Source organism: Mandrillus leucophaeus, unplaced genomic scaffold (genome assembly GCF_000951045.1).
Source record: "Mandrillus leucophaeus isolate KB7577 unplaced genomic scaffold, Mleu.le_1.0 Scaffold885, whole genome shotgun sequence".
In the NCBI taxonomy this organism is placed as follows: Eukaryota; Metazoa; Chordata; class Mammalia; order Primates; family Cercopithecidae; genus Mandrillus; species Mandrillus leucophaeus.
The window spans coordinates 929,519-942,391 of NW_012109641.1; the positions used below are offsets into that span (position 1 = coordinate 929,519).

The 12,873-nt window shown below is 41.1% G+C and overlaps 1 protein-coding gene and 1 pseudogene across 1 annotated transcript in view; one reads left to right on the top strand and one right to left on the bottom strand.

The window, feature by feature from the left end:
- Positions 1 to 1,911, top strand: part of CD1D (CD1d molecule) — a 3,807-nt gene extending 1,896 nt beyond the window's left edge. The window contains 3 exon segments of the mRNA XM_011969346.1: positions 1 to 169; positions 949 to 1,054; positions 1,148 to 1,911. Coding sequence (XP_011824736.1) covers positions 1 to 169; positions 949 to 1,054; positions 1,148 to 1,169 — 297 coding nt within the window. The 3' untranslated portion in view covers positions 1,170 to 1,911.
- A 9,760-nt stretch (positions 1,912 to 11,671) lies between these two features.
- On the bottom strand, positions 11,672 to 12,665 carry LOC105531426 (annotated as a pseudogene).
- Positions 12,666 to 12,873: the final 208 nt, after the last annotated feature.

The following is a 12,873-nucleotide window of genomic DNA, read 5'->3' on the forward strand; positions in this document are numbered from 1 at the left end:
CGGGGTGAGCAGGAGCAGCAGGGCACTCAGCGAGGGGACATCCTGCCCAATGCTGACGAGACATGGTATCTCCGAGCAACCCTGGAGGTGGCCGCTGGGGAGGCAGCTGGCCTGTCCTGTCGGGTGAAGCACAGCAGTCTAGAGGGCCAGGACATCGTCCTCTACTGGGGTGAGAAAGAGCTGGGCCCCACTGGAAATGGCAGGAGGTGGTCCTCAGGCATAGAGGGAGGCACTGGGGAAGGATGTGGCTTGATACACCCAGGTTAGAAGAGTTTAGGAGATGAGGCCCCCAATAAGAGGGATAGAGAGAGGGGTTCCAGATACAGGAAGGAGGGAAATAAAGACCTGAAAGTTAAAAAGGATTGAGAAAAAGTGTTCTGTATACAAGAAGAAACAAGACTACAAAATTCAAGGATCCAGAAGTAGGCAGCGAATAAACAATTCCAGGAGGATTCATTCCTCGGCAGAAAGGGAGCCAGGCCTTTGGGAAGGCAGGTTAGCAAAGATAGCCTGGTTGGTTGAGTGATCCCTGTGTAGGGGCCGATGAATCTGCCTATAGTATCTCATCTCATCATTCACAATTTTCTTTGAAGCAAGTACTGCTCTTCTCATTTTATAGATGAGGAAATGGAAGCTGAGATAGGTTAACTGCCCGGAGCCACATAGAAAGTGGATGGGCTGAATTTAGATTCAGGTCTGCCTTGCTACAAAGCTGTTGCCCTCTCCCTCCATGCTACACTAGCAAATACCAAAGTGGGCTGAATTTGGGATGCCCAGGCACTGAAAACAAGATGGGGAATCTAAACTTATGAGAAATAGAAATCAGTGTTTTAAATGGAGGAGGAAATAAGAAGTACCTGGTACCCTCATACATGCCTAGACCAGGGGATCAGATATAGAGAGGGAGGGGTCCTGTGCTAAGAGACAGCCTATGTTCCTCCAAAGCAGGTGGGAGCCACACCTCCGTGGGCTTGATCGCCTTGGCAGTCCTGGCATGCTTGCTGTTCCTCCTTGCACTCATTGTAGGCTTTACCTTCCGGTTTAAGAGGCAAACGTAAGTCTCCCCTTTCCTTTTCCTCAACCTCTCTCCCCTTCATTCCTGGCTCCGCTTTTCCTTAATGGTCTTTCCTTTTCTATTCTCTCACAGTTCCTATCAGGGCATCCTGTGACTTGCCTTGCCACATCTGTGTCTCTGGAACCCAGGATCTCTGGACCTCAGGTTCCTAGGACTTCAGCCCTGGTCTGCTCGGGAACTGAAGATGAAAGGAGAGATACCTTGAAAAAGTAGAGAACAGTCATAAGGCAGCTTTCATCATACCCTTTTAACACTTATCTAAAAGAATTTAAATTCTTTTAAAAAAATTACACTACAAGTTTATAAGCCCAAATGGCTCTGTGAAATCAGAAGGGCAGACGCCTGCAAACTTCTGTCTGAAGACCTACCAGGGACAAGCAGGTAAGAGCTGGGGTATGAGTGTGTGTGACGGGATCTGCAATGAACTGGAATGAACGCACATGTCCTATCCAAAGGAATCAGCTGCACTTGCTTGTTGTCAAGTATAAAGTCAGCAGGACCTGGTTTGGCTTTAACCATTTTTCAAGAAAACTGGAAATCTGGATTTTTGTGCGAACATGCCTGATTTTAAAAGGTTGACTCAAGTTTTTACAAAATACTATGTGGGACATCCAAATACATACCTGCTGACTGATGACAAACCCAGGAGTTTGTGTCTCTTTTATAAAAAGTTTGCCCTGGATGTCATATTGGCAGTTGGAGGACACAGTTTCTATTGTAAATTTGGATTTACGACTGAAGAAGGACATTTCCTGTTTAAAAGAAAGTTAGATTATAAGAAACAGAGGCGTCTCACATTTTTACTTGGTGTAATTAATAAATGAAGAGAAATCATAGTGTATGTGTATTATGTTGAAAAAAATTACTCTGAGTAGGGATATTTCTCTCAAATGGTCATCCCTTTTTTTCCTTGGAAGAAGATTGTCATGAAGGCATCCCTTCCCTCCCAAAACAACAACAGCAGCAATAGCAGTCTCCTTTACTTACAGCTATTAAAAGAGACAGTGCAGGGAAAGGGCCACCACTTGGGCAAGCGTGAGCTGCAGCGATAATGGTGATGGTAACCCAGCTATGCTGTGTTCTTATCTTAGAGAGGACAAAGCAGGAAACTTACAGGAACAGCAGACCTTTCTGATGCCAAAGAAATAAGGAGACCAAAATCATGTTTGCCTTGCTGGGAGGTAATCTCCTGGCAGTCAGGGTCCCTGAACACCCAGAAAAAATAAATGAGACTTAACTGTTGGAGAGTGTTTGTTTGAGAAAAGTGATATTTCACACTCTCTGTACTAGACTTGCATATATGAATTTAGGATATGGGAGAAGATTCTGCTAGCTTCAACATATCCCAAATCACTTGGACTTACCTATAATCCAAGTGCTTGGGGAGGCTGAGGTTGGAGGATTGCTTAAGGCCAGGCATTTGAAATCAGCCTGGGCAGCATAGTGAGATCCTGTCTCTACAAAAAACTGAAAAATTAGCCAGTCATAGTGGTGAGCTCCTGTAGTCCTAGCTACTCTGGAGGCTGAGGTGGGAGGATCCCTTGAGCCCATGAATTCCAGGTTAGTGTGAGCTATGATTGTGCCACTGCACTCTGAGGGTGACAAAGGGAGACCCCCGTCTCAAAATAAAAAAAAAAAAAAAATTGTGCTAGCTTCTAAATCAATGGTTCCCAAATTGTAGTAACCTGACCAGCAGCCTCAGCAGGACCTGGGAACTTGTTAGAAATGTAAATTGTTTTGGGCCTCATCCTATACCCCCTGAATGAGAAACTCTGGGTCTGGGAGCGGGCTCAATAGTCAAGCTCCCTGGTGATTCTGATGTTAGCTAAAGTTGGAGAACCACTGTTCTTAGGCATTGTGCAGTGTTATACAACAACTTCCTCAAAATGCTAAGTGAAAAGGAGATTGGCCTGGTGTCAGTCAGGGAAGGTGTCCTGGAGGGAGGGGAATTTGAAGCAGGGTTTTGAAAAACAAAGGCAGTGAGGTGAACCAGCAAGTGCACTGGCTGAAGGGACTGGAGTTCTAGCCTCTGAACCAGTTTCCTCCTGTGCCAAAGGAGGATAATAATGTCTGTCTTGATTGTCTCCTGGACTTCTGGAGTTCAAGTGTGTATTGCCTTAAAAGATGTGGAGGCTGTTGCTGTGTTTGGTACCACATCGCCCTCAGGTGGCGCTCTTCAGCTTAGGTTCCTCTAGCAGTGTCAAGTTTGTGAACCAAACCCACTGGCCTTTCTGCATTCTGAGGGCACATGTGTTAAAGTCCCTACTGATGTCCTTTTGGAAACGCCTCTGCATGAATTTATGGTAACTCTGACTCATCTTTAAACAATTTTATTTAGAAAATAAAGGCTTATCTCTCCAGGAAATTTTTTCTTCCTTCAAATAAATACTCAGTTCCAAATATCTCAGATAATCCTGAGAATTCATCTTAGAACATGTTAATACTCTTTTTATGAATATCTTGTTTCTTATTGAGTGTTGTGCTGATTGTCAATTTATTACCACTCTGCTCCAAATTCATTCTTCATAATGGGCACAGTGATAATGAACAGAGTTCCTTTAAAGTCAGCACAATGACTTTCTCCTTTAAAGTCAGCACACTGTTAAGCTTTTTCAGTACAGGGCCCTGGAGGGACACAGCAGGAGGAAGGGGCTCCCCTGCAGCTTCCAGCTGCTGCATGGTGGGTCAGTGAAGGGGCTGTGAAGACATCCTGTGTGGCACTGCTTGTGGTCCCTGCCCCTCCCAGTACCCGATTCTATCTGCAGACCCTCACATCACCTGTGCTTAATCCGCCCCCTGCCTGGAGGTTTCCACTGAGCAGTACTTCCTCTGCAAGCCCCTGCCTCAAGCCCGGATGGTTTCTTCCAGCTTGTCTAGCTACTTCAGGCCAGCTTTGGCCTGGGTAAACCTGTGAATGTCTCTGCTACCCAAGGTATGGGACTGAACCATGCCTTCTCCAATAAGATCTGTGCCCCAGCCTTGGGGAGGAGTCACACTTCCGAGTTGCTCTTCTTTGGATATTCTCCTTCCACCCTAGGGTTTTTTGTTGAATTTTCTTATATATTATAATTGTTTTCTTATTATGTTTAATAATTCTGTTAAACTTCCTCTGCTTAACTCACGGTGGAGTTTCCATTTTCTGATTGGACTCAGGAGGATACATGTGTCTTCTCAGCTATGCACAGAAATCTGTGAACTTTCCAAAGCTACTACTTGAATTTGCTTTTGCTTATGAGTCTATGACATGGAGTTGGCCCACTTTGCTTTGCGGCGTAGCTCTTTCTTTAAGAGCTGAGAATGGATGTTCTTTTTTGCCAAAACCATCCTTGGAAGTACCTGCTCCACTTTTTTTTCTTCAATTATTTGTTTGTTTGTTTGTTTATTTATTTATTGATTTATTTTAGATGGAGTCTTGCTCTGTCACCCAGGCTGGAATTCAGTGGTGTGATCTCGGCTCACTGCAACCTCCACCTCCCCCTCCCGGGTTCAAGTGATTCTCCTGCCTCAGCCTCCCAAGTAGCTGGGATTACAGGCGCACACCACCACACTCGGCTAATTTTTGTATTTTTAGTAGAGATGAGGTTTCACCATGTTGGCCAGGCTGGTCTCGAACTCCTGACCTCGTGATCCACCTGCCTTGGCCTCCCATAGTACTGGGATTACAGGCATTAGCCACTGCACCCAGCCTCAACATTTATTACAGGTTCAAGGGTTATATGTTTAGTTTTGTCACAAAGGTATATTGTGTGACGCTGAGGTTTGGAGCACAAATGAATCCGTCTCCCAGATAGTGAGCATAGTACCCAATAGGTAGCTTTTCAGCCCTTGCCTCCCTTCCTCCCTCCTGACTCTTGTGCTCTGCAGTGTCTATTGTTCTCATCTTTATGTCCATGTGTCCTCAATGTTTAGCTCCCACTTATAAGTGAGAACGTGTGATACTTAGTTTTTTGTTCCCATGTTATTTCGTTTAGGATAATGGCCTCCAGCTGTCTCCATGTTGCTGTAAAGGACATGATTTCAGTCTTTTTAATGGTTGCCTAGTATTTCATGGTGTATATGTACCACATTTTCTTTATCCAATCTGGAGTTGATGCTGCCCCACTCTTAGTGTATCCTCCCCTCTCATTCCCTGGGGTCTCTGTTGCTTCGGGTAACTATAATTGAGAGGGTGCGCGTAATCATTAAGCAGGATGACAGGTGTAAACTGAGACTGGCTCAGACAAACTTTGCTCATTCTATTTGTGCTGTGCACTTGCTTAAACTGGTTCTTCTTCCTTTGTGGCCTGGACCCTATTCTCAGGCCACATATGTCTTCTGGCTTCCCACTCCCTGTGATGTGATTTGAAAATTGCCTCTAGGTGGAAAGGCAGGGAATAATTAAAGGCTCACCTGGATTATTTTCCCATACTCAGTATCACAACACTCACTTTCTGTTTTTCTCAATGTCTGAAAACACTTGTTTAATATATTTTGATGAGTTTCTACATGTTTTTTGTTGTAGGAAAATATCTTTCTCTCTCTCTTTCTGGAGATAGGGTCTTGCTCTGTTACTCAGGCTAGAGTACAGTGGCAGAATCATAGCTCATGGCAGCCTCGAACTCCTGGGCTCAAGAGGTCCCTCTGCTTCAGCCTCCTAAATAGCTGGGATTACATGAGCACGCCACCATTCCTGGCTAAGTTATTTTTATTTTTTAGAGATGGGGGGTCTCACTACCTTGCCCAGGCTGGTCTTCATTTTTTTTGCCTCGAGCAGTCCTGCTGCCTCAGCTTTCCAAAGGGTTGGAAGCACATGCATAAGCTACTGTTCCAGGCCTGGTTTGGCTTTCTTGGGGCCTTTTAATTTAGTTTTTAATACACCTTCTTTTCAAAAATCCTAAAGTTATATAGCTGGATAATATTTTGACATTTTAACATATGCATTTATTTCTTTTCTTACATGTTTCCTCTTTTCTCCTCCTTGTCTATGTAAGATATTTACACATTTCTCTTTGCCTCAGGGGAAGAATGTGGCAAGATAGAAAATAGAAATAGTTTCCCAGTCATTCTGTGTTATTTCCAGCAACACTATCCGGGAGGGGACAAAAACGCAGAGAGAATGACTGTGACGTTCTGCTGGACAACAGGTCATGGGTAGCCTTAGCAAAACACCCATACTTATAATTGTGGCACAGAAATCTCAGAAAGGCTACTGTGTCTTAAAAGGCTGTGCAGAAAGTGATATGTTTATTTCAGGGATAATCAGTATGGCTTAACAAATGAGTGTCAGTGAGTATAAGAGTTAAGAGTTCTGGATTGGGGACAGAAATCAGGAAAAACTAAAATTACGTTTTCTACCACTGGACGAATGATGCTCAGAGTTGGAAATTACGTTAACTAATGGAAAATAAAGCGATATCCAACATATTGTTGGATATTGTAAGATTCACATGTATTACCTGTGGGATTTGTGTGGGATTACTAAGAATTATTTTACAGAACATGTCTATCTCCTGGATAAATCATAGCCTCCAGCACTGGAGCCAGTGCATTTTGAGACAATTGCTGTGACTGTATGGGGACATTTATTTGAAGTCTGGAGATGGACTTAGAATTTAAAACTGATTCCTGAAACTTCTGTAGACTATAGTAAACACTGTAAGATGACGATAGAATGATCTATAGCCCATAGTGGACATACGGTGGTTGGAAGATGAAAAAAACAAGGTAAAACCAGTCTTGTTAGAATTTTCTGAGAAGATTAAATTCTGTTAGTTTCAGAAAAATAACTAGAAATGAAGGAAAGTGGAAAATTACATATATGGCCTGTATTTCAGACTCTACATTTCAACAATAGTAACAATAGTAACACAGTTACTACAGCAACATCAGCTTCTTGGTAAGAGATGGGGACGGGCTGGGAGAAATTTCAACTGAAAAATGTGAATCTAGCTCATAGGGAACAGTTTTGGGTAGGTGTAAAATCATATTGCCTAATAGACCTTCAAAGAACTGAAGCTCGTAAAGCAGAAACAGAAGTGAAGTGGTTTTCTCACCACCGTGATCAAAAGAAACCTGACACAGTTAATGTAATGTTGGTGGTATAATCCTAGACCAAGTGAGAGAGTTCAAAAATGTGGTGGTTGAAATAGCCTACTGACTTTGCAGCCTTTGGGGAGTCCAGCAAAAGCAGCCTTCTATTGGGCCTGAGAGCTGGCTGTTAAGGCAAAGGGACCGTCATGTCACCCACGCATGGAAAAGGAATAGATACACTTAGCTCTTTTCACGGATGATGTTACCATATACCTGGAAAACCCAAGCAACCTTATTTGGAAAAACAAATAGTAGAATTTATAAGGGAATTTCAACAGGTAAAAAAAATGAATATATGAAAATCAAAACAATTTTTTCCTGTTAACAATAACCAAGTAGAAATGTAAATGGGAAATAATAGTCTATTAATAGTCCATTGAAAAAACAAGAATTTTAAAGACTTAAGAATACCTTTCACAAGAATATTGTGGACCCAGATGAAGAAAAGTATAGAGTCCTCTGAAGGACAATAAACATGTTCTGAATTTATGAAAAGCCGTGCTATAGTCTTAGTTTAGAACATTTACTATAGTTAAATATTAATTATCTCTTCAAATTTGTAAATTAAATACAATTCTAAGTAGTATTAAAATGACCCCAACATACAAAAAGTAGTAAAAATGGGGAATCTGCCATAATAGATATTAAAACCCAAAGCCAATGTCATCAAAACATCGTGGTAATAAAATAGAAGTTGACAAATAGAAGAATAGAGGAAAAGAATAGAAAGCTAAGACATAGATCTCAATACATAAGGAAATTAATCTATGTATGAGATGTCATTTCATATTACTGCAAAGAATAATTAATGGATGGACCTCCTACTCATGTAGAAAAAAACTAATTGGAACTTTGCCTCATAGAATAACCATAAATAAACTCCAGATGTATTAAAGACATGGAAGGTTTGAGTATTTTTTAATCAAAGCAGAAATACAGAAACTATAAAATAAAATATAGATATATTAACAAATAAAATGTTTTTAAGGCAATAGATGGCATAAACCAACCATAAATTGGGAAAATATCTGTATTACAAATGACAGATAGTGTTAGTTAGTATTAAAAATGAGCATAGTCACTCACAAATTTATAAGAATAAGTTCAACACTCAGATAATAAATGGGTAAAGACTATGAAAAGATAACTCATGAAGAAAAATTTAACATTGCCAACATAACAAAGATAACCATTCTCATTAGTAGTCACAGAAGAATCATGAGATATCCATTCTAACTTATCAAATTGATAACAATGAAGGAGGATAATATATTTTTTTAACAGTTTTTTGAAAGCTTTTTGGCAAAAATCTCTTTACATGAAAAAGTAATGGGCCCCTGAACTCAAAAATCCTTCTCCTGGGAACATATTTTATTAAAATGAAAGCACCATTGTTTGAGGATGTATGTACAAGATGATAGTTGCAGCCCTTCATGTGTATGTGTGTGTGTGTGTGTGTGTGTGTGTGTGTGTGTGTATATATATGTAGTAGTGGCCAAAAACTGAAAATAGATATTAATTAGGACTAGGTGCAGTTGCTTAAGGCAAAAACAGCCCCCCCTAAAAAGAGGCTTAAACAAGTAAAAGTCTTAGATAAGACTTTTATTCTCTTACAGAATAGAAGTCCAGATGTAAGCACTCAAAGGCTAGCTTCCTGAGGTTAATAGGGACCCGGCTTTGTCAAGCTCGTTGCTCTGTTACTCGTTATTATGCTCCATGCGAAATGCTAAAGTGTGATCCATCACAAGAGTTTTCTGGGTAGCAGGATGGAGGAAGAAAAAAGGACAACGCCTTTATCCCCACTTTTAAAGTGAATTAACAGAAGTGGGAGACATGAACGCAAGCCTTCTGCTACTGTCTTAATAAGAAGCATTCATGCGACCACAGCTACATGCCAGTGAGGCTGGGATATCTAGCATTAGTGAGAATATGCCTAACTAAAAATCAGGTTTTGTTGCTAATGAATTTGATGAGGCAATTTGCAGTTTCTGTTACAGGCAAACCATGGAACAATGGGCAGTCATTGAAAGAAATGAGTTAGATATATTAACTTAGACTTGACAGAACTAGAACAACTTTACTAAGTTTTGAGAATCTGTAACCAATTTATTTCTCTTACATTTTCCTTTGTTTATTCACAAAAATTACACATAATTAATATGTTTGTTTAAAAAAGTTCAAAAGACGACTTAAAAAGAAAAGTTAAAACACAAGGAGATAAAAATACTGCGTTGGTTTAATTGACAGTTTTTTCCTTTTCTTAGTGGCACATAAAATATTTGCATAATTACAGTTGGCAACATCTTAGCATGATGAAATACGATATCATAATTTAAATTAATATGAGAGTATGATACAACATTACAACAACAGATACCATATGACTCTGATAATACCTTCATTTACTTTCCTAAAATTTTACAAAATTTTTACTCTTGGTTGTCACCTCAAAAGAATAGGTAAAATCTTCTTTTTTTTTCTTTGGAGATGGAATCTCACCCTGTCCCCCAGGCTGGAGTGCAGTGCTGCAATCTCGGCCCACTGCAACTTCTGTCTCCTAGGTTCAAGGTTCAAGTGATTCTCCTGTCTCAGCCTCCCTGGTAGCTGGGATTACAGGCGCCCACCACCACACCCGGCTAATTTTTGTATTTTTTTAAATACAGATGGGATTTGGCTATGTTGACCAGGCTGGTCTTAAACTCCTGACCTCAGGTGATCTGCCCACCTTGGCCTCCCGAAGTGCTGGGATTACAGGTGTGAGTCACCGTGCCCGGCCAGTAGGCAAAATCTTAATGCATGACTTTGTACTACCACAGCACATCTTCCTGACTCTTGGTATCTGACTCCCTGGAGACCATTTTTTGGGCTCTACTCCTCACCCTCCTGGAATCTACCAATTCTTTGTTAGCTCCCCTGATCAGTGTGCTGGCTGTCTTGCTCCAAAATCTGTTAATCAATTGTGGGTCATTCAAGGGCTTTTCAAAATGGAGGAAAAATAGTTTATTTTGTGGAGATTCCATTTTCTCTTTTCTTTTCCAAATTATTGGAATCTAGGTGAAGAAATCCTTCATCTAAAATACAGGGTCATGGATGCTATGAATCGGTTTGCTGAAACTGGAAAGGTAAAACCACATTTCTCAGACTACTTTTCATTTTCAGTTTTGGATGTATATTTGGTTTTAACATTTAGATGCACTCTTGGGACATTTTTAGCCAGGCTTTTAACTACAAATGCACTTTCTTTAATAGATACAGAGTTATTCAACAACTCTGATTAAATGAATGAACACCTTGAAAAACACAGACTACCAAAGTTCACCCAAAAAGAAACAGATGGTCAGGGGTGGTGGCTCACACCTGTAATTCCAAAACTTTGGGAGGCTGAGGCGGGTGGATCATGAGGTCAGGAGTTCAAGACCAGCCTGGCCAACATGGTGAAATGATGTCTCTACTAAAAATATAAAAATTTGCCAGTCACAGTGGCTGACATCTGTAGTCCTAGCTGCAAGGGAGGCTGAGACAGGAGAATCACTTGGACCTGCGGGGCAGAGGTTGCAATGAGCCAAGATGGCACCACTGCAATCCAGCCTGAGTGACAAAGTGGGACTCTGTCTCAAAAAATAAAAATAAAAAAAAAGAAATAGATAACCTGAATAACTTTTTCTGATATTGATAATTTGTATTGTTCCTCGTTTTTTCTCCACAGATTAGTCAGGCTAGAGGTTTATTGGTTTTATTAATCTTTTCATTGATTTCTTTCTTCTATTTAATTCGGGTTTAGTTTGTTCTTTTTTTGCTAGCTTTTAAAGATAAAAGCTGAAGCTATTGATTTGACATCTTTATCCACTTCTTTAAAAAAAATTAATAGCTAGTTTAGTGACACAAAGAAAATAAATTGTGCTTCTTCAGCAGATAAGTCCTGATTGACAAAAATCATGTAATATACATATGATTAAAAATTCAAACAAATGCTTACAGAAAAGAAAATGAGTATCCCTTCCTTTCTGCTTCCCATTGTCCCTCTCATAAGGAATAACCTCTCCTATTTACTTTTTAAAAAATTCTTAAGTTGATACATAATAATTGTATGTATTTATGGGGTACATGGGATATTCTGATACATGTATACATGCATAATGATCAAATCAGAGTATTTAACATACCCGTCACCTCAAACATTTACCATTTCTTTGTGCCTGGTAACATTTCAAATCTTTTCTTCTAGCTATTTTGAAATACACAATATGTTAACTATAGTTACCCTACTATGGTATTGAACACCAAACTTATTCCTTCTATATAACCGCATGTTTGTACACATTAATGTGGCCACACCACATTTTCTTTATGCATTTATCCATCGATGGATTCAGATTGATTCCATATCTTGGCTATTGTGACTAGTGCTATTGTTTTCCATAATAGCTCTACTGATTTACATTCCCATGAGCAGTGTATCAGAGTTCCATTTTCTACACAACTTCACCAGCATTTGTTATTTATTTATTTATTTATTTTTTGGATAGTAGTCATTTTAACTGGAGTAAGGTGATATCTCATTGTGGTTTTGATTTGCATTTCCTTGATGATTAGTGATGTTGAACATTTTTTGATACACCTGTTGCTTATTTGTATGTCTTCTTTTGAGAAATTTCTATTCATGTCCTGTGCCCAGTTTTTAATGAGATTTTTTTTTTTAAGTTCTTTTGGGCTGTAAGTTTAATGCAAAATAATCCTCTCCAATTTTACTGAGGCGGCTGACTACCTCCACAACCAAATCCGCCTCTAAACTGGAATTCGGTTGCTGACCCATTCCCAGTCTCAGCCTTCTTGTTGGCATCAGGGGGCACAGCAATCCGCCTGTAGGTATCTCTGTCGGCTTCCCCTCTTGTGAGTCTTGCAGGTCGCTCACCCTTCAGACCTTTAGACTGAGGCCTGCCAGTCTCTGGATGGCTGCGGGGTAGGGTGGCAGGCACAATCTCCGGGGCAGATGAAGATAATCACGGAGATACTGGATGCCCTCATCGGTAAGGTACCAGGAGAAATGTCTCCAGGCAAACTGTTCCTTCACGTAGCCTTGGGACTTGGGAGACTGCATGGCCTTCAAGACATGAAGGTTGGGCACATCCTTGTCTGCCAGTTCCAGGTGCTTAGGCATATGGACATCTTTCTTGGCCACCATGACTCCCTCCTTAAAAAGGAGTTCATACTCAGCACTTTGGGAGGCCGAGACGGGTGGATCACGAGGTCAGGAGATCGAGACCACCCTGGCTAACACGGTGAAACCCCGTCTCTACTAAAAAGTACAAAAAACTAGCCAGGCGAGGTGGCGGGCGCCTGTAGTCCCAGCTACTCGGGAGGCTGAGGCAGAAGAACGGCGTGAACCCGGGAGGCGGAGCTTGCAGTGAGCAGAGAGATCCGGCCACTGTACTCCAGCCTGGGCAACAGAGCGAGACTCTGTTTCAAAAAAAAAAAAAAAGAGTTCCTAAATGGGAATCCAGTTCTTCTTAGGCATCAACATCTCGGCAGCTGTAGGGTCCGGATCCGGGTCTGGGGCTGGAAAACTTCTTTCCTTTCCTTTCCTCTTTCCTTTCCTCTTTCCTTTCCTTTTTCCTCCTTTCCTTTCCTTCCCTTCCGGGTCTGGGGTTGGAAAGCTACCTCTCCTCTCCTCCCTTCTCCTCCCCTCTCCTTCCCTCCCCTCCCCTCCCCTCTCCCCTCCCTCTCTCTCT